The sequence below is a fragment of the Mesitornis unicolor genome, unplaced genomic scaffold (genome assembly GCF_000695765.1).
Source record: "Mesitornis unicolor isolate BGI_N332 unplaced genomic scaffold, ASM69576v1 scaffold26871, whole genome shotgun sequence".
NCBI classification, from domain to species: Eukaryota; Metazoa; Chordata; class Aves; order Mesitornithiformes; family Mesitornithidae; genus Mesitornis; species Mesitornis unicolor.
In genome coordinates this window covers 19,471-42,367 of record NW_010163529.1, presented here as the reverse complement: position 1 = coordinate 42,367, position 22,897 = coordinate 19,471, and the positions used below count along the sequence as shown (strand labels likewise).

General features: G+C 36.3%; 1 protein-coding gene across 1 annotated transcript in view; it reads right to left on the bottom strand.

The window, feature by feature from the left end:
• Nucleotides 1-6,147: 6,147 nt before the first annotated feature.
• Nucleotides 6,148-22,897, bottom strand: part of LOC104548081 (serine/threonine-protein kinase 32B-like) — a gene marked incomplete at its 3' end in the record, with an annotated part of 29,081 nt that continues 12,331 nt past the window's right edge. Inside the window, exons 2-3 of the mRNA XM_010193999.1 lie at nucleotides 14,391-14,446; nucleotides 6,148-6,299 (exon numbers count right to left, since the gene is read on the bottom strand). Of these exons, the coding sequence (XP_010192301.1) occupies nucleotides 6,148-6,299; nucleotides 14,391-14,446 (208 nt within the window). The remainder of the gene's footprint in view (nucleotides 6,300-14,390; nucleotides 14,447-22,897) is intronic.

The following is a 22,897-nucleotide window of genomic DNA, read 5'->3' as shown; positions in this document are numbered from 1 at the left end:
AGTATGGAGTCTCATGAGGCTCAGAAAGCTGGTCATATTAGATATCAGAAAGGAAATTTCCTATTCCCTATAAAATATTTTCAGTATAGATTAGGTCTACTATATCAAGACAAGTTACACAACACTGCAGCCACTAGGAAAACTCACTTAGGTGACCAACCTGAACCACCTCCTCTTGGTGCTTAGTGTCTCTGATAGGTATCTCATGTTCTTTGAGTGGTTCTTTTCAGCTCCACCCAGCAGTAACACACCTGGCCACATGTTCTTGCTTGCCTGAGTCTGTAGGTTTATGCACATGTTTAATGCCAATCTGAGGAGCAGAGCCGTGCTATGGGGCAGACCAAGGTGATGTTTCACTCAGCCTATTCTAGCAAGAGTACCTTTGCAGAGAAGTTATAGTTTCCAATCACGTGTATGTCTGTACATTAAACAATCCATCCAACGCTTGAGACTGAACAAATAATTAATTCGCTCCAGCATTCTTTTATTCTCTCTTTTACCTCCCCTTTCTTTTGAAGACAGATTGGTATATTAGGTGAATACGGAAATGCATGAACATTTTTGCTATGATGTGTGTTCTTCACCTGTTCCAGTTTTCACTGGATTTGAAACTTAGTCTTACTCTAGCTGGAAGCAATAATATACTTTTGTAGATCTGTCTTATGAAATGCATAGAGTTTCCAGAGACTGATGACTAGAAAGAAAAATACATCAAAATATAGAGCCACTCTGAGAATGCAACTACCACTTCTTTATGGCTTGTTAAATATATCAAACATATTGTTCTGTCTATAGGAAGATTACCTATAAACTGACAAAAGTAAATCTTTACGCTTTTCCTTCTGCTGCCTTTGAAATTATTCTGACAATTTAAAAAGGATATAACAGCTTTAAACAAGGTTATTAAAAATAAGATCACTTGAATGTTCCAAGTTTTGAGGGATGATGATAAGTTTTTTCAGATTTTTCAGTACCGCATCAGTAGAGAAATCATTTTGATAAATTATTTTTCTTTTCAAAAAAACTTCTGTCTTCTGCGGTAAGCTGTATTATTTTCAGAGCAGCCAGTGCATTTACTCATGTTTGAAGCTAGGTCATGTAATTAGAAGTCTAGCCACACTGGTACATTGGGAGTAACCTGGCTCTTGGCTCAGTCCTAATGCACGATGTAAGAAAGATATTTAAAATATGGATCTCTTCAGGAACACTACTTATCTTGCCCAGGGGATATTCAGATATTTGGGGAAGGGTAGATAAAGATAAAATGCTGTATCTCAGAGGGGCACATTGTAGTCTTAAGGTGGGACTGTGTTAGGAGCTGACATTTCTACAGCTCATTCATCTATGCTTGAAATACCCAACATACAAAATGTCTGATAAAAAACAGAACTGCCTTTCATTTTAAGAAGGAATCTCTATTATCAGAAATTCCTCTAACAGTGATAAAATTGACTACAAGGCTCACATATCTTTGAGTATTTATTCAATTCCATTTCTAAAATGAAGGTTATAAATCAATCCCAAGTCCTTCCTGAAAAATGCTGTTATCCTCCAAGCCATTATGAGCATTTGCAGAAGAATGATTCTTTTCTGTGTCAGATGTTATGACAGTTCATAGTTCAAATAATATGATTTATAAGTTGAGATTGTGAAGTTGAATTTAATAAAGCTCAGAGAAGATGCATGAGCCTCAAGAAGCTGTTTAATATAGACCTTTTGAAGTTGAGATGCTGCTCTTGTTTTATATTAGTTGTTCTGTATTCTTGTGTATGCTGGGATTATTGATGGATACCAGCAGAATTACCCAATACAGATGGTTTACCTTCTTTCCTCTTCTCTTTCTCTCCATGAGAATTTAGCTGATGACAGATTGCTTAAGCATATCTCATTATTTCTTTGTGCAGATGTCATGCATAATTAAAGGCTTTTCCAGTCTTCATGTTTGTTTCTTGATTTGCCAACTTTTCTTTTTGATTATGTAATTCCTCAAAGAAAGATGCATGCGCTTGGTTAGTATTCCCTTTGGTTCAAGGAACTGCTGGGAGATTTACCATTATATTAATTTTATTTTGAAGGTCTACATGATTAACTTTTGAAAATCAGCTGTTCTGGTTAGGCACGGTCCCACAGACTCATGAAAATCATAGAATCATAGAATACCAGGTTGGAAGGGACCATAAGGATAACCTAGTCCAACCTCTCAAGGTGTAAGTATAGTTTAAATGAGTTGATCCAGCACCCTGTCAAGCTGACTCTTAAAACAGACCAGTGTAGGGGAATTTACCACTTCCCCTGGGAGATTATTCCAATATGAAAATTGTTGTCATAAACAGAATTTGAGAAAGCTGGTGAGGGATCTGGAGCACAAGACTCATGAAGAGCAGCTGAGGGAACTGAGGTTGTTTAGTCTGGAGAAAAGGAGGCACAGGGGAGACCTTATTGCCATGTAGAACTACCTGAAAGGAGGTTGTAGTGAGCTGGTTGTTGTTCTCTTCTCCCAAGTAGCAAGTGATACAATGGGAGGAAATGTCCTCAAGTTGCACCAAGGGAGGTTTAGATTAGATATTAGGAAAAATTTCTTCACTGAAAGGGTTATTAAACATTGGAATAGGCTGCTCAGGGAACTGGTGGAGTCACCATCCCTAGAGGTATTTAAAAGATGGGTAGATGAAGTGCTTAGAGACATTGGTTTAGTAGTGGACAGGTTATGATTGGACTTAATGATCTTAAAGGTGTTTTCCAACCAAATGTTTCTATGATTCTATGACTTTCCTCCAAATGCACTTATCAATATGGATTTGGGATTTGATATTTTGAATTAGAAGAAATAAGATTTCATTTCAAATAATCTAAAAGCAAATAAATAAATTTTGATGACAGTGAAGTTCTTCTTACAGTAAATGATATTTTGAAAAAAAAAGCAAATATTTTGATAACAAATTTCCCCAATTTTTTCATCATGTATGTCCCTTCCAGACAAAAGAAGAGCAGATCAGATTGAGGCTACCTACCTAAGCTTAAGTCTTACTTCATCTACGTGGGGATTAGAGGAGGGAAGAATCAAGGGGAGGGGACAATGCAACCTAAGTACCTAATCTCATTTTCAAATTAAAGGAGAAATGTAGATTTTTCTGAAGGCTTTTGGAGTGTCATCCAGACTGTTATGGCCAGCTAATTGGTTTTCACTGAGATTGCAAGGGGAAAATAAGATAGATACATTTATATCAACAGATGTCTTGTCACTATCATCACGTTCTCTGCACTAGACAAGTAGTCAGCTCATCTAGATGGCAGGAGACATGAGGTCTAGGCTTTCTTTAGCACGGGTAGCCGGATCCCCAGATCTTCACTAACTACATGACTGTTTAATCACAAGATCAGAAAGTGTTTCACGCAGACATACTTTACTACAATTCCTCATCTAAAATCTGCTTTCAGTTTTTAGCCAATGACAATCTAATCTAAAATACACATACACCATGCTTAAACCACGTTAGAAAACCTGTACACCACTACTCTTCTCAGTCTGGGTCCTGCCTGTAACTGAATTTCTGACTTTCTCTAGCAGGGTGAGGGGTCTTTTAGTTCAGCAAACAGTGCCAGTATCTGTGTACTGATGTGGGGGCTGCAGCAGAGCAGTAGGTGACAAATTGGTACTTACCTTCTCAGAACGCTTCTGAATATCCTTGGGAAATCAAAGTTGGATACCCCAGCTAAGCAGGGAGATGACAATTAAATTTAGCAGGCTGGTGGGATTTCTGAGTTTTAGTCACCAAAATCTTACCTTAAGCAGGATTTCTGAAAACTGATGTGCACCCTTAGAGAGTATGACAGAGCCTAGAAAGATAGACTAGTCCAAAACAGCCCGGTCAAAAGAAACTCAACATTTACACGAGCTGCAGCTGTGTTATTGCGAGTGTTATTGTTATTACAACAATTCCTTGTTAAATTAATACTCCAGTTTGTGAAACAGGATAGTTAGTAGCTCCCATTACAGCCCATTTGTACATTTCTAATACAATTAACAAAATCAACAGAAAAAATTTAACTCAGAAAAATGAAACACAAATCGAGCTGCAATTAGTATAGAAGAAATGCAACTTCAACTGTTTCTTTCCATTAGTATGCCAGGAATTGACTCATAAAAGGAAATCTTATGGATTCCTGCTAATCATCTAATGTTGGTTACAGCTACAATGTAAGTATATTTGATTCAAATTATTATAGCATGTAAACTGCAAGTAAAAATACATTAAAAAGGCTTCTAATTCACAAAAAATCAATGAAAATGCTGCTATTTTAATATATTATTGTTGGGAGCAGATAAAATATGTTTAAGGAATATTTCTTGCAGTGTTCCTTTGGATGGTAGTAAACAAATAAATGAAATGTACTTTCATTTATTAAATAAATAAAATACATATAAGATGTTTCACAGCTTCATATGGCTTAGTGTTAATAGAACAGACGTGACCATTATTTATGGGTCTCTTGTGTTTTTTCTTTTGTGTTCTTTTTGCCTGGAATGTTTCGTTAATTCTAGAGTACTACATTTCTCTTTCACATTCACATTTCTCATACACACATATAACATTTTAGTCTTGAGATCTTGTGACAGTATCTCAGAAGCACTGAGATAAAATAATAAATTAATTATTTACAACAAAAATCATAACACCAAACACATTTTAAAGTATTGTTAATTTCAGATTTAAACTTTGGCATTAAAAAAGAAAACAAGAAATAATATTTATTAGCTGATTATACTTAGTAATTTGAATATTTTTGTTTCACAATAAATATTTGAACTTTAGTTCTTCAGCGTTCTTATGTTATTGAAGTATCTTGTAGATGATGTTAACCTCTGACTGTTCTGCACAATGCCTAGTTACACAGTGGAAATCTTTGCCGCCTCTTGTTAAAGAACAAAAGTTTGTGTGAGTTCAAAAGAGATTAGCCAAACGCATAAAGGAAAAATCCACAGGCTCTTAAGTGGAGAGATATCATATCTTTGGTGAAGAAATCCCCAGAGTACAGGTTGCTGTAACCTTGGAAAATAATAGACTAGGAAAGTTTTGTACTACAGCCACGGTGTTTGTATATTGTCCTTTAAGCATTCAACAGGATATTGGGTTAGGTCAAGTATGATAATTCATGCCAAGATGAGAACACTTGAGACAGGTCCTTTTTAAATGAATTTTGGGAACAGATTCTTTGCTGGTACAGATGAGTGCAATTATCCTAAATCTGTGTTCACTCAATACAGAACACAATTCGGCTTTCAATTCATGAAAAGTGCTAAACTGGCAAGAAGAAATTTTTCACCTGTACAGGTCAAGAGTGGGCTAAAGGATGGGCAAAAGACTTTAGGGTCTTGACCTCCAGTAAGACAGCTAAAACTCACAAAACAGAATGTCTGTTCTCATTGTGGCCATCTGCAGCCAATTAAGCTATTCACTAACTGAAAAGTTTTCATATCATAATGGTTTAAGTCTCCTTTTTTTGAACTACATAGGACATTTTTAGATAAGGGAGGAAAAGTCTGCATCCCATTACTGCTATCACTACATAAAAGCCAGCAAATATTTTAAGTTGGTGGTGTAGTTGAAGATAGTAATTACTTGACCAACATTTTCTCACATTCATATGTGACTGAGGCATGCAGTGCATAGCAAAAGGAAGATAAGAGAAAAGGTGACAGAAAGATGCTTTTCCGTGGTTCTATGTCAACCGTTTTTTTAAGAGTAATTGAGTTTTGAATTTTCTCTGAAGAAACAAAAAAAAAATTAACAGAATGGTTGGGTTTGATATCCCACAGCCTTATAACAAATGTTTAGTCCAGGTATTGTCAAAAAGAACCAATGAAGATGGACAGAAGAACACATTTCCATACACTGCTGTAACGATCTGGCGAGCAATCAAACCAGAAAGGAAAAGATGAAAGTGATGTTTAAATATTCCAATGCAAATGGTCACCTTTAAAATGTTCATGAAAAATAAAACCCTCTGCAACATGTAATACCTTTAAAAAAGATGTCACCATTTATTTTTCATGCTTTTCAGTTTTCCAGCCTTCCATAGACTGAACAGGTTCAGCAAAGAGCAGAAAACAAGAGATCTTTAAGAGAATTTTAAAGGTTTGCTTACCAGAGATTGACTAGGAAGGGATGCTCCAGGCCTTGCATTATCTGTAGCTCCCGAAAAACATTTCTAACTTCATCTCTCTCAATGCATTTCTGTTTATTCATATATTTCATGGCATACATTTTCTTGGTATCTCTCTTCTGTACAATGCATACCTAATTGACAGCAAAGTAAAAGACAAAGTTTGACTTCTACAGAAAAGAAACTCAGTTGTGACTTTGAAAAAAGGAACCTTTTATGATATTTCAATAATCCAGATCTGGATAGCACAACTTAGGAAAACTTTCAGAAAGTTCCCATTACAGCTATGCAGGATCCTTCTCATTAATAAATTAACAAAAGAACATCCCACCCTGGCATAAGAAGAAATGAGGATAGAGAAATGTGGCAAAACTTTCAGAAGTTACATGGTAAAGCTAGGAGGAATACAGTCCAATTTTTTTGAATTACAGGCTATTTCATTAGTCATAGAAATTACCACCTCCTGTCTAGGAAAATGCACAATCATTGTCCTCATTCCTGCAAGTCAATACACACATCATGATTACTGCATCGTAAACATAGTCTGCGTACACAAGGCTCAATATTTCATCTAAATATCAAAATTATGCTCCCTTAATTATTGTTGAAAAGAAAAAGAATTTTCATACAGAGATTTATCATAATATTTTTGAAGTCACAGGAGACCATTACAATGATTTAGTCTCTGGCAGTAAATTTCTTTGCTTTAACTTTGTTTTCTTCTTTTTGGACAAAATTAAAATAATTTAGTAAATGCAGGAACAAAATCTTTGTGAATAAAGCTAGAAAATGTTATCAGCAACACATGTAAGAAATATAATCTTAAATATGATTTATGGCAACACAGAAACATAAGATTGTTTTGCATCTCACTCCCAAAGCTGGTGAAAATCTTATCTTCACAACAGCCCTGCCTACACACATAGAGCAAAACTATATCTCCAGCAGACTTTTGTTCTGAAGTGTTTTTCCTATTAATTGATCGTGACTTTTTAAAATGACACTCCTAGTGTGTCTTCACAGCCAAGAGAAAATTTGCTAAAAATATCATTTTGATACAACACTTATGTTACTGATATAGTCTCCAATCAGAATTTTTCATCATCAGGATGTATACAAACTGTGTACTGGAAGCATCTGGTTTAGATATCGCAACTCTGTAGTGTCTAAATTCAAGTATATTCTGAAGGATCCACTTGGTGTGGGTGCTACTATTTTATATGTATAGTTACGTGCATACACACACGTGTGTTCACACACACACTGTATACAGTAATAATTATATTACAGTACACACACATAAAATTAGTGCTCGGATTCCTTTGGCTTTGAGTTGTATTTTAAGGAACTTGCATGTTCAAAATTCAGAAATGGTCTGAAGAAACTAAGACAGCTTCCCACAGCTGAAACCTCTGACTTTCACAAGGCGTCGTCTGGATTCTGGACCTGGTGACAAATGCTCAGCACCAGGGTGAAGATTTTAGAGAGACCTACTGTGTGGTCACTTATTTCTTAAACACAGAGGAAAGGCTCCAGGAGCATATCATCAGCATATTCTTCTTCCCCTACCTTTTTCCAGCCCCTCCAAGAGAAACTGGGCCAATGAAACCAAACTGAACGTGTTTCTCTGCAACTCTATTTCCATGTGCCCTTGAGCTCAAATCTACTCCAAAGATAGGAGACAGCAGAGTAATTTTAACCTATCATGATAAGTTGTGATTAAGCAGAGTTTCTAATTACCTTTCCTAGTGTCAAAAGGTGTTCTGCTAATTAAGTAAAACATGGATGGCAGTGTTTTCTCCTGAGCCTATGTCTTGGTTTCGCTGGGATAGAATAATAGAATCAGTTTTCTATTCAGGAAAGCTGCATTTTTGAGAAGACTACAAAACTTGATTTAGTGGGAACAAAATTGACAAGACACTTTGGTTTAGTTTGTGGCCAACCATTGTATGCAGGTTGCCATAGTGATCAAGATCTCCAACAGTGAGTTATCCAGGTGCAGAAGCTGGGAGAGGCAACAACCAGAGCATCTTACCCACCTGGCCAACATAATTATTCTATGCCATAAACATCATGTTCACTATAAACTGAGGAGTTTGCTGGGGACAGCCCTCTTTCCTTGATGGTCACCATCTCTGGAGAGTCTTGTCCATTGTTCTGCTCCTGAGGCCTGCTCCTCTGCTTGCTGTGACCTTTGTCCTCTCACTGGAGATGTTGACAGTGTTTCTCATCTAGTATTCACTGCTGGGAATGCACAGCTCACAAACACTACATGAGATGAGTATATCTCTTTGTATTTTATATTCATATTCATATTCATATTAACATTAGTTTCTTCTTATTGTTTCAAGAAATCTGTTTTTATTTCAACCCATAGATCTCCTTTCCTTTTCCTGATTCCCCTTCTCAGGTAGGAAGGGGTCACTGGGTGACAGAACAATTGCCTAAATGAAGACAGCCCATCAATGTTGCACAATGGTGTGTTCTGAAGTTTTGTCTAATTTTCCTCCTTGGGCTGTTATGGAAAGTCTGAATGTTGATGATGTCCTTAAGATAACTAAAAGTTCAAAACTATATGTAAAGAACCCAGACTATGGAACCGTGGGGAACCGGGGTTAGCCTTTTGAGGGAAGGAGAGGTAGCAGGTGCAGTTGAACTGAAATGGAAGGGTGGAAATTAATTGTTCAAGCTTCCACAGAGTCTTCAAAAGTATAAGCAGAATTTGCAGGGTCAGTTTCTGGCATCCTGTCTGAGATTATGTGGACACTCCAATTTAGTGAATCACTTTATAAACTACAACATTTATGGATTCTGGCTGAGAACCAAAGTCCAGAATTTCATTCAGTTACATGAATTTGCAACATGATTTTCATATGAAACTTGGCCAAGACTGAGGTGTTTGCAGAAGTCTCCCACTACATAAAAGGCTTCCGTATTGAACTGTTGATTAGTGAGATTGTTGAGAGAATGGGATTTTACTCAGCTGAGAGTTACACTTTTCACCAATGGGGCAAGCTAGGATCACATACAGCACCTAAAAATGTAAAATAAATAGGTTTCAAAACACCACTGTGACTCCAGAAGGCACTCGGTTCTCCTACCTGCCAGAATGAGGTGAAGACAAGGGTATTCACCACAGCTGAAACAGACCATCTGTAGCTAGTAGAAGTTTGCCTAGTATGCAGCTTTAAAACAGAATGATAGTAAATATTTTCTAGCAATGTGTACCTATGCACATCTTTTAACATGGGTTTGAAATCAATAGGATTTTAATGAATATACTAAAGCTACATCCTACTAAAAATCAAGAAATCCAAGCTGCATCCACATTGATGTTATTATGAAAAGTGTCTGGTATTGCTACAACAGTGCTGAAAAGTAGTGGGGATCCTCCCTGGTATTTTTACCTGCTGGCTTTCAGCTCGTCTTAGGACATCAAGACATCAAAAGATCAATGAGCTGAAACTTTTCCACTGCTGCAGGAAAGAAAGGTAAAGCCCTTCAGCTTTCCTCACATGGGCAGCCTTAATGGGAAATGTTTAAATTAGATTTTTTGTTTATGGTTTACATTCTTTCCCAAGAGGTCATTTTAAAATAGGGACAAACAGGTGCCCTGGAACCTCAACAAACAAATTCTGTGATGACTCATTATTGTGGAAGTCTGTGCAGAATTGCCTTATTTACACATATCAGTATGGAAACCTGTCACGTTCACATTACTAAAATGTCCTCTTTCCATTTTTCTGTGAATATCATTTACCAAGGCCCAAATAGCGCCCTGCTCAAACTGATATCACTGCTCCAGCAGTCTCTATAGACTTTGAACCAAATATGTTTCATAAACTCAACAACTGTCCAGCTTCACAATCAGCAGATAATGACAGACACATCCATCTCCACCCAGGGTATGGGTCTAAATAGGTCCAGGGAACCATCTCTAGAGGGATGGCTTCTCTTTTAAAGTCCCCTGAAGAGACTGCAGATGACTAGCTTGCATGTAGAAATCTGTGTTGTATATATTTAAAGACGGGCAATATGAATCCCCATTAATTTTCTTTGAAATAATATGGTGCTTATTCTTAAAAGTGTCTCATGAAAATATTCCCTTTCTACAAAGGGTTTTTCTACATGTCTTAGCTGTTATCATGGAGTTATATCTTTTTTTATATCCAGGAGAATGTAACAACGAATTGGCTTCAAAACAGCCAGGTTAAAAGAAATCTGGCCAGAGTGTTGTCTTGGAGCCACTTTCAAATAGATTATAAATGCAGGGAGACACTTCATTTTTCAAGAGCAACATATGCCATGGTCCACTTCTAAGATACCTTCTTGGGTTTTCTCTGATTTTGCCTGCCAAAAACAGAGTGCCTAAAGATCAAGTCTGATCTGCAAATTAATAGGTCACACAGCTACTAAAACTGCTATGGGTGACAAAGTGCCCTATGGGCTATTGCAGACCTAAGTAAGGGAAGTGAGAGAGTTATGCTCAGTAAAACTGGGGCAGAATTTGCTGATGGTTTGATACAGAAAGCTGCATAATGCTGTGTAGGCTGAGAAGACCTAAGTAGCTTTAGAGAAGCTCTTTCCAGAGTGAAAGAAGGAGATGGATGAAAAGATTGACTTGATGTAAAGCACGTATTTCTTCTGTCTCCTGCTGACTTCAAAAGACTTCTAAGAGCTGCCATGTACTTGATCCAGAGAGAACAGCAGGGAGCAGGAGCACTTAGTCTCAATAAAGCCATTTTGGTCTGAGTTTGGTACACGAGTACTTAGACTTCTCAAACTACCATACAATATTGTTTCATGTCAGGTCATAAAAAAAGGAGAGATGCAAAACTGCAGCTGGAGAAAGCTCCTCTGTGCAAGGTCCCTGATAGTGGAGAGCTGGCAGCTGGAGTGCATACCTCAGCTTTGCTCCTGTATCATCATCAATGATGTCAGGTCAGAAGATCAGATGGGACACTCATAGCTTCCATGAGCAATCACAGCCCAGGAGAGGGTCTGTTGCAATGCATGGGCAGAGGACACTCACCTAGACGTAGGGGACTACAAGACAGAAGTCAGCTATGTTTCACATTCAGTGTGGGAACTGACAAATCTGCTAGGAAGCATGTGCCTGAAATACTGCTACCTTGTCTGTTCTTACCCACACACTCTGAAGAATCAATGTTCATAGTCTCAGTCTACAAGCTGAGTTGGAAAGATTTACAAAAAGAGGCTTGAGAATGGATGTAATAAATTTGGCTTTACACTGCCAGGGTATTTCATTGAAATAGGGGGATTCATTCCCAGATTCCCCTGAGCAAAGTATGACAGCTGGAGCAGGGACCAAGCATCTGCTTAGTCTCCTTTCATATTAGCTCAAGCTAAAAATATTGGTGTTTACACTGTCAAATAATATTAATATTCTGGAGTTGTGTGTTATGTTGCTTTTAGGATAGCAACATATTTTTTTCTGAAATACTTTGCATATTATTTAGTAAAGTACCCTCAATCAGTGCAGACGTGATTCTGGGCTCCCATCTGTTTCACACCAATGTAATTTCAATTACTTCAGCAGAGGAAGTCACTGTTTTCTACAAGCAAATTAACCAAAAGTCCTGATCGCAGCATCTTAAACAAATAGGAGAGTTTGTACCTTCATATCATACTTTCAGTTTAATTTAAGGATGTCAGATTGTTCAATATACCTGCTTCCATGAAAAAAGAACTTGCAAAAAAAATTGGTACTATAATATTCCTGAAAACTAGTTGTTTCAGGTGAATACAAATCATTTTGTGGATGTAAGCCTGCAATTATGTGGTTATTATTGCATGATCTTCAAATGTCTACCTTTTTGAGATATTTTGTTTGATAAGAATGATGGTTCTGCATATAGCAAAATGGAAAAAATCAGCCAGATTAAACATGAGAAAGTATTTTTAAGGTATTGCGTGGCATAAAGAAATAAATACTTAGACCAATGTTCAGCATTTTCCATTTGAGTATTTTAAAGTATCTACTTCTGAACTAACTAATTTCTGAACTAACTAACTAACAAAGCAAAATTAGATAATGTTTCCCATTACATATGAGGACACCAAAGCATAAGCAAAGAGCTACCTTCATCTACCTAGCAAAGTGTGGTCACTGAAGCCAGCAAAGCTACTTTTGGAGCAGTGCCACACACCTTACTTGGGTGTAGCAACCACAGTAATTTAAGAAATATTGAGAGAGCGCGCATGGTTGTATCAACAGCAATAAAATAAAAAAGTAGAGCATGTCTTAAAACATCCTACTGCTCTCAAAAAAAAAAAAAGGCCACAGAGCAGCCATAAAGGAAGAGGGCAGTTTAAGGAAACAGTGATACCAAACACGGTGTTATATGCTGCAGGATGCTACAGCACAACAGACCCCAAACAGTAAACAGCAAATCAACAGAGATTAGAGGTCTTGCATCATTTGTTGATGTTTTCTGCTGCCAGGTACTTCCAGAAGGACAGTAATAGGAAAAGTTGCCAGCAACGAGGCTACTAAATGAACGATAATGGTGAGATTGAATCACAGAGAAAGACACTTGAAATTGTGGCTGATTTACCATGTTGTGCTTTTGGCTACAGAACAAAAGGTAGTTTTAAAATTAGTTTCTTTCTTTCCCTGTCTGTGGAAGGAAAAACAAGGTGATTGGTCAGAAACTTGCATTCATTTGGGAAAATTAAGCCTGCTATGCCAAACACTCTTGTGTTGCATTTGACAACTGCAACATAAGGATTTAAGTTTAGAGGGGACTTATACATGAGTTCTTTCTTGCGTTAGACAGGTTCTCTCAAAGTTGTGAAACTCTGTTCTCACCCACAGATACCCTCAAAGCAAGTTCACAAGAACACTGCAGCCACATGAGTCCGTAAGAAAATTAGATGTTTCTAAAAATATCATAGAAACATCCACCAGTTTCCTGAATGCCATGGAGAAGAGTGGATCCACCATCAACAACAAGCCTTCAAAAAAGCACATAGACTTCATTCATTTTTCTCCATGATGTGGAAGGGCGAGGGCCCCTTTGAAAAGGCAGAGACAGTAGATGTGTGAATGAGGAAGCTTTCAAGAAAGAGGGATGCAAGTGATCTTTGTGATGACCAGCATGATTTGGATATATCTTAGGCTGCTTATCCTGGACCTAAATTGCACTCCTGAACCTCTCTTTAGTTTGACATGATATTCCATAAATGATAATTATTGTGGTAATAAACAGTCACAGATTTCCAGCTGCCCTGATTTTTAAGGGATTATCAAATGCCATTTTGCACTACCAGCATATTCTCCTATTGACTTCAAAGAGTTTCTCTTGGAATCTACTGGCCCAAATAAGGACCATACCTTGAAAGACCATGTTGTTCTGTGACAAGTATTTCAGAGCTCTGTAAAATGGAAGTAATTTTTCCACAAGGAAGGTCAAAAGCCAGCAAAATCCTGTGTATGTGCTTAATCCATAACTACAGAAGTAGCTCACTGGCACTCAGTTGGCATATACTCAAGAATCATTTCAATCAAGATCTAGATAGCTATTGCTTGATCAGTTACTGAAGTTACATGTCACCTTCAAATGTATTCCTGTGAGTAAAGGTTTCTAATATTTTTATAGTATGCTTTTCTCTGACTGCATGGCCTTGTATTTACCTATATTAAAATTTAAAACCTTGTTACAGTCTTTATTACAGGAAAGGAAGGTTGTCTACTCATGTGCAAACAAATCATTAATCTCTTTTTCAGCAAAAGCCTGTTGAACTGAACAAACATTTACTCAATGATCATAATTACAGTGTATGTAAGTTTACACAATCCCAAGTGTATTGAATCTATGTAAAGTGCCTTTAAAATACTGCAATTATTTTAAAGACATGAATAAAACCAGAGATTTAAGAACAAGATCATTCTAGTGGACTGTGTAAAAAAGTAGTCTGCTCCTTCTTTTTTGTTCATTTCTGTACTGGGGACCCTAAATTCTGCTAATCTCCATTGAGGGACTTAATTATTGCAATCATTTTTACTAAATTAATTTTAGTGAATATATTTTAATAGAAACAATGTAATGGTCAGAGTCAGTTCATACTGATGATCAAGTGTCTGAGAAGCAAAAGGCTACAAAACCTATGCTTCTTTATCTTAATCTAATCAAGTCACCCCAGAAATACACAAGGGAGTTCTCTATTAGATTTTGAACTGGTAAAAATAAACTGATTCTTACCTTTCCAAAACTCCCTTTCCCAATAGCCCGCAATATTTGAAAATGGTCAAAGTTAACTGCAAAATAAAGGAGAGAAGAAAAGGAAAATAGTTTGCAGAGTGCAAAGTCAGAAGCAGAAATCAGATAAGAAAAAATAATGACAGCAATTCCAAGTAATACCATTTTACCATGTGGTATTTACTTTTTCTCTTAAAACACCGAACATAATTAATATCTAGCAAAGAGGAGGTTTGCTTTAAAATATGCTGTTAATTTTACTCAACAACCCATCTTGGTCCAATGCCTCCAATGCCCAATATCTTCATAAAGAAACAAACAAGTAACAAGACAGTAAGTTAGCATTACACAGCTATTAGAAAAAACTGCTCAGCATTTTCCAGAATATTAACATCTATTAAAAGGGCACTGAATAATTCAGATTAACACCATCTGTTTACAGATATGTAGTAATATAAGGATATATGTTACAGTAATCACTCTGCAGGGTAATTCCCATATGTTGTTACAGTAATGGAAGCTTGTCCCGTGATCAGCCCCTCTGAATTTTGCCACATTAATACAATACATAATGCTAATATTGCAAGACTATTCCATAGATGTAGCATAAGTTTGTTTTAGCTTGGCAGTAGAATGGATTTGCTCACCCTTCATGAAAGTCTGACAGCAGAGTCTGCCCTAGACACTGAAGTGATTTGTTGTGAAGCTGAGTGAGAGATTTAGTTTCTCAGAAATGTCATTATTGTTGGTGTCGCATGAGACTGAACACAGCATGACCTTCAAATCTCTGGCTCATTGGTAGGTCTGGTGGTTTAAAAAAAAAATCCAACAACATCCTGAACAAAATTGATATGGAGCCACCGAAAAAACAAACATGGCAATGTGCGATACAACTTTTACAGTCACTTGTCAGAAAAGAATCACACCTAAAGCTTAACTCAGTGAACTGGAGTTCATAAGTTCAGTGCAACTTAACAGAATTTTTTTTTAATTAAAACTTTCTTACATTCCTGTCTTTGTTCTTGTGTCTCCACATGTCTGTTATTAGCCTAACAGGAATCAGCAAATTTATGGAGAGAGACTGTCACTGGAAAAATGTGGTAACACAAACAAATACAACAAAAATGTGACTCACATCATGATGAAGAAGAAAATCTTATAAAACCAATAATACTTTAAATATCTGACAAAAAGTTGTATCAGCTTAAGCTAAGCACTGAGTATTAAGTTGCAAGGTTGATATGTATCAAGCCTCTGAAAAGGGCTAAAATCTTATTTTCACTCTTCCAGTAATGTCTCATGTACACTCTTAATGCCACTTATAATATATTTAAGCATTTGTTTATTTATGCTTGCTTACATTGTCTTCAAGAAAACATGGTTGCTCCTCTCATTAGTGCAGCTATAGCAACCACCTTCCCAGTAATTGCTGGAGACCAAATCAAATGCAGAGCTGACAGAGCTGAAAGCAGCAAAGATAGATGGTAATTCTGAATAAAGCACTTTTAGGAAAATACATAACCTTGCAAAGAATTTATAAGATACTTGGAAATTGGAAAACAAATTTTGTGCTGAATTGTGTAAGAGTTAGGGTTACTTAGATGTTTGAAAAGAAAGATTGTCCATCAGTAACCTGCAGCTTGGGTCTCTGCCCACAGATTTTTACCAGTGGGACTCTGTCCTGTAGTTCCTGGTGGTGTGATGGACAAGATGGTTAGTTTAGCAAAACCACCTTCCACACAGACTTATGTCAACTTAGATCTTGTTCCCACAGGTGATGCCTCCCAACTGCATTCTCCTGAATGGAGGATTTGATAGCTCAATGACAGGGATCTTTAAGTCATCAATTCTTCAGTTTAAGTAGGAATTCAATGCCACACTGAAAATGTTCAAAACTATGTGTTAACCTCAGTCATTTCTTTGACAGGGAAAATTCAGCATTTTTTCCCTCCCATATGCCGGTGGTGTTTGTTTCATTCCATTGCTTTCATGTTTCCTATTTATTTTACCAATTTATAACAAACACTTTCCTTAAAGAAAACTTAGTTTGAGTTTATTCTTCTTTACCTTGCACTCATTCAACTGAGGCCAGTCCCCAAAAAACAACTTGAAAAGTATTGAAACATTCTGCAATTACCTAAATTTAAGTCAAGCCACATTTAAAATAACAGAATCATAGCATATCAGGTTGGAAGGGATCTCAAGGATCATCTGGTCCACCCTTTCTTGGCAAAAGCATGGTCTAGACAAGATGGTCCAGCACCCTGTCCAGTGCAATCCTAAAAGTGTCCAAAGCTGGAGAATCCACCACTTCCCTGGGGAGATTAATCCAATAGCTAATTGTTCTCATTATGAAAAATTTCAGTAGGACTTCTCTACATTATTGTCCTAAAGCTTGTCTGGTTCTGAAGTGGATCGCTTTGATGATTTTTTTTTGTAAAACTAAAATTAAGCATTTATTTTTAGCTATGAGAAAGACTTTTTTTATTGTCCATATAATTTCTATTCTATTTCTCCATCCTTCCTTCTTCAATAGTGCTTAATGCTCTGAATCACTAGAACAACTTTTTTTTTTTAGATTGGATTTAATTATAAATTGGACTTCTGTAAGAAAGAAATTATTAAATGAGGCATTAGACCACGAAATTTAGGATGGACTAGTAGTCAAATAAGTGGTTAAAAAAGTATAGCTGATTTTCTCAGGTTTTATGTTTATCATGGATAGAAAGTGTGACATTGTACTTTCCAGTGTTCTTTAAGAAAAAAAATAGTGTTTTCTTTGTATAGTTCAATGTCTCATAAGCCTTATCTTAAATCAAGGTACAATGGTTGCAACACATTTTGTGCAAGAGATAATGAAGTTTATTTTAAGTTACTATGGAAGTATGTAAACACACCTGTTCCTGCATTTGACATGAGCTAGGCTTGCAGCCACTATGGTTTTCTGGAAAGATTAATTCACTAAGCTGAGACAATCTTGTCTCTTTTGATCATTCAAACACACTCACAACATTGTAGATTCAAAAACCGGGAAGTTCCTCCCTTGGAATGCTGGGAAAGGATAATAAAAGGAATACCTTTGCAGCTGAAACCAATAACAAATTCAGCTTAAGATGTTTTAAACCACAGCGCCATCAACAACAGAACAGCAATGCAGAAGGCATGTTAGCATCACAGCCTTGATAGAGTCAACGGTCAAGCTAAGTTTACTGCCACCTTATTAGTGCACTGTTCATTTTCCTCAGGTGTTTTCAATCTCACACCCTCAGAATTTTTGGCTTATTTTGTTCATCACACATTTTCTTAGGTTTTGTATGTGCTTTTTCTCCCTTTTGGTGAATATTCAACACCCCAGGGTCACCAGCTAGTCTGTGAAGAATTACAGCTCACCATGACCTCTGGCATTCCCAATGTTTAAAATACCATCAAGGTCAGACACTGTCATTTCCTCTGTGCAATGAGGATATCACAAGTATTACATTCTTGTCCTCTAAAACATGACGTGCCTAACTTGTGGAGCCTGGTGTTGGAGATAATGACATTTTTCTAGTGCAAAGCCCTGCTGAGATAATGGTGTGGCTGGCAGAAGGACGTTTTCTTCAGTAACAGTAATATGACTATTACTCTTTTGAAAATAGTCTTCTTGGTATCCTTTACTCAAGATGAACAAAAATATTTTCCAACTTTTTGAGCACTTCTTTCATTTTACTGCCACATCATACTCTGAATTTGAGTTTTAGAGTATGGATATTTTTCAAAAATCAGAATTAGTTTATAATGTCTTCAGGTAATTTTTCATACAGGCAAATCCACAGAATGAAACTGCAAACATTAACAACAGTATGATAGAGATTCCTTTCAGTTTCATTGATTTTCATCAATTTGGAAAAATCAAGTAGTTTTATAATTTCCCCTCCCCCACCTCCCACCTTCATCCCTAAAAAGTTACCATTAATTGAGAAAGAGAAGTATTAGGGAATAAAACAGATATTTGTCTAACTAAGCAGAAAACTGATCAGCATTTATGGTATCTGTTGTATGATATGGTATCAGAGTGAAGGATGCCTGTTAATTTCAGCAATGAGCTATATGTGTGTATAAATTGAAGTATTTTGGTTTTTTGTATTTAGTCATGCTCAAATAAACCTTAAAATGAATTCCACTGCACAACGTCAAGTCTCTATGAATAACTTTAAGTGCAAGTATACCTTACTTCGATTATTGTCATGGTTTTGAAGTAGCCCTATGTAGAGCATTTTCCAGTAGTTTAATGTTGAACTAATAAAAGCTTGGATGATGGTGCTGGGACTCACAAGCTGAATGAAACATTGCACCCTGCTAGCCAGGAAAAGTAAAAAAAGGTGGTCCCAGCCATTTCACATATTCAATCAACTATATCAGTATACTCAAAAACTACAAGGAATATCTAGAAGGATGGTGCAGTGGTTTGTGACCAGCTTGTACACAGAAGTCCCTCTACTGCCACAGTGTTCTCTGCAACCTTAGGCAAGTGCGTCAATATCTTCTGCCCCTGTCTGTAGAAACATGAATCATTACACCTCTAAGCAGTTGTAAAATTAGGCAGAGGAGGCAATTTACATCTCAGATAAGTACACAAGTAACCAGGAGAGTAGTGACAGCCAGTTCCTGTAATAGTGCTTTATAAAAGCACTATAAAGATTGAAAGCCACTTTCAAAGTGTGAAATGCATACTCTGCTGTGGAAGTGAAGGTACAGAAATCCTATGAGGGTTGACTCAAACTCCACACATCAAGTTGCAACAGAGCTGAGAACAGAATCTGAGTCCCACACCAGACCACACCATTTCTCAGGCACTTCTTTCTAACTCTGTAAGTACTGGTGGAGCAGACATTTGTTATAAAACTTTCCAGCAAAAGATAAAATAAATATTTCCTGCTCCACTGCTCCCCAAGGATAAAGTATACTTTGGGGAAAGTATACACATTGCAGACTGTTGAGTTTTAACAACCATACTGCAAAAACACTAGATAGTCTCAGTGGAAATTCCTGGATAGCTGTAGTGGAAATGCCTGTTATTCTTTTTTTTAATCAGCATTACATACATGATGATATATGTTAAAACAATGCGTTCTTTTATATGCATTCACCTCTGCTACATTATTCATGAGTAGTACAGTGATTTGAACGAAAAAAAGAACTGTTACATTGATGCAGATCATTGTGTTTGCTTTATGATGTCACACCAGAACATGAAATTTCTACTCTTTTATTTGTGGCTTTGCTAATCTAAAATATTCTCATGTTACAGATCAGTTGTTCAAGTGTAAATTACGCCTAGGTGAAGAGGCAAAATGTGTATCGGGTGGATTCTACAGAGACCTGTTCTTACTGCAGCTGAGGCATATTTATAGCATGTATCTGTGATTAGTTCAAATATACTCAATAGCCATTACCTGAAAGAACTTTTTATCTCCAAGAGCAAATATCCAATCCAAGGTGGTCAAACAACAGCCATACACATGGTTTACAACATAGAAATTAAATGATGGCCTTTCAATTCAAGAAAAATTGGAATAACTTGAAGCATCCAGAGCTAAAAGCAGACATTCTCCTTCTCTAGCTGAGTCCCATTGATTTATTTATTTATACTGTCCGGCAGTAGCCAAATCCAGGACATGATTACTGTAGCATTAGGAGGTGTACAGTAAAGCCATATTTGGAACACAATAAGCATTTTAAGACATCTAGCTTCATTCTCACTGATCTCAATAGAAAACAGAAACAAGGAAATGTGATGTGGCCATCAGCCAAGAAAATTGATTTTTATTTATGTCTGAGCACTGTCTTAGATGTTACAGGTCTGTTTCAGAGTGTTCTAGTACTTCCTGCTCTGTGTGAACCAGAAAAACAGACTAATAACTAAATCTGATTTTCCTCCTAGATTTGGCCTGTATGGTTTGATCTGAGAGCCACTGGACAGTGTTACTGTTAGGATTTCAATCTGATTCAACAAGCTTCTTTATGTATCTGTCTACTTTTCAGATTCTCTAGCCTTCTCCAGAAGAAGCCACAAGACTGTGCTGACAGAATCTCTGTAGGTCTCAGCAGCCATCAAAGCTTCTTAAAATTGTTACTGTATTTCCACGCAAAAACACTTAAGATTAATAACCAAGTAGATAGAGTAATATATAATCAGTATTCATGATGAAGTCACAAGCTCAAGTGGATATAGGCAGGACAAACATGAATGATGCTTAAAAATTAGATTAAGGTTAAAAGGTTACAAAAAGGTTAGGGTAGACGTAAGGAGACACATTTCATCATGTTCTGTTCATGGGAAGCTCACTAGTAGAGAGAAATATCATTTAAATTAAGTACAAAATAATTTTTATTGACAGAATTTTAAAGTCAGGCATATCTTTGAGGTGAGCAAAGAAAGCAAAATCTATCTATATAGCTTCATTAGTTTTTGAGTAGAATGACCATTCCTGTACATTAATTGACTGGGGAAGCTACTAATTAGAAAGAGTTACATAACTGAAGGACAGGAAAAAAGCCGTTTCAGAGCTGGTTTTATTTCATCAAATATGGAGTGTGGTGCTTTCTGTCATTGTATTTACGGGCTTTGCATTTGAATTGCATGACAATGTCTCAATTCTTCAGGCTTAATAAGTGTTTTAGTCTCAATAGAAACTATTTTTAATTATGATGTTAAAAATTTTTTATAATTATCCAGAGTTCACTTGCAATTAGAAAGAACTGAAGAACTTTGTATGTCAAATGAACTGTATTTAAAATTCAGTTAATTTTACTTTGAACTTTAAAACCATGTTTGCAGGTTGAACATGTGGAAAATGCAACTCTTGTCTCTTGGGAGGTTCTGATACTTGAACATTAGTTTACACGCAAAAAAAGAAAAAAGATATGGCTCTTAATGGAGCAAAATAATTATGACTGTTGATTTGAAAATGCAATTTTCCTAATTTATCAGTTGAACTGAAGTATTCCATTTGAACTAATACCATTTTTTTTTCCATTTTAAGCTATCACAAGAAGATTACAACAATAATAATCTTCCACCCTGCTGCAACTCAAGAAGTTCAGAATAATGTCCATCTTATAAAAGGAAATATATACTTCAGTTTCCTCAATCAAAATGAAACATTTCTGTATTATCAAAAGGCTTTCATTTCAGATTTCTTGACTGATCCAAGCGGTTTCTTTCACAGAAGCTCAGTACTACACTGTGCTTCCTTGTGATGGTAACTATGTCCATCTATGAGATGTGGTGGGCGGACTATATCTCCCATTATGTACATATACCCATAGCACTTGCGTGATGCACACTTTGTTGAAGTGTCATATCACAGAAATGTAGTCTAGCTTTGAACAGACTTAAAATGAAATCAGTTTGAAAAGGTAAGCTTGAATTCTATTCAAATTTTCAAAACCAGCTTAGCTTTTCCAGTAGAGGCTGAATTTTTGTAAGAGTATTTTGATTTTGCAAAAAGTTTAATTACCCATTAAAAAGATATTGAGAGGAAAAATCAGTTCCAAAAATAAACTAAATTTTACTGAAATTGGCACTTTTCTGTTAAAAAAATCCAAATAGAATTATAGAGTTGCTTGTTACCTCCCACCTATGTTGCCTTTCAGAGATGATGAAGGGGCAACTACCTCTTCTCTAGATTGATAGAAATAGGAAGAAAATCTCCGTACTACCACGTTAAAAAGGTATAATTTTTTAACTTTTCTTATTCCTATATTCTAGCAATAGATAACTGGTACCATAGATAACAGAGTGGGCTAAATAACATCTGCCATGATGCATTACAGGAATTCTTATTGCCTTATGTTAATCGTCCTACAAGGTAGTACTTCACATGCAATTTTAGTGGCACTTCAAATTCACGGAATATTTAGATGATGCACAGTTTGCTCATCAAAAGCAGTACCAACATCATGGGGTTCTACTCTGTATTCAGTGAAAATCACCTCACATTGTATTGTTAAAAGTGTGTTTTCTTCCTAAATGGATGGTGAATTTTCTGAATACATTCTTTAAAATAAATACTGGAAAGAACTACAACAGTCTACCAATTTCCAAAATCCTGTTAAAACAGACTAAAGGAATTTGGTGAAGCAGCTATTGATTTACACTGTTAGAGAAACAGAAGTATTGCCACAGCCAGAAATAAATTTGAAATCCAAGGAAAACTAATGTTTGAAAACAACTAAGCTGCTAAAAAAAGATGCCAGGAGCAATTCTCAAAACCTTGATTCCTTTTTAATTCTGTAAAGTAACATAGTTCCTTTTCTGACACTAATCTGTAAAAGCTATAAAAGAAATGACGATGCAATTTTTCATTGTCAAGAAGACTGCAACTCCTTGGTAAACAAGAATATGTTTGAACCCAAAATTTAAATGAAAATTTCTCTCCAGAGCTTTTTACACCTCTAATAAGGCAAAATAAAAACATACTGTCATTAAATACATCAAGTCTGTAAAATATATCAAGCAACTACCT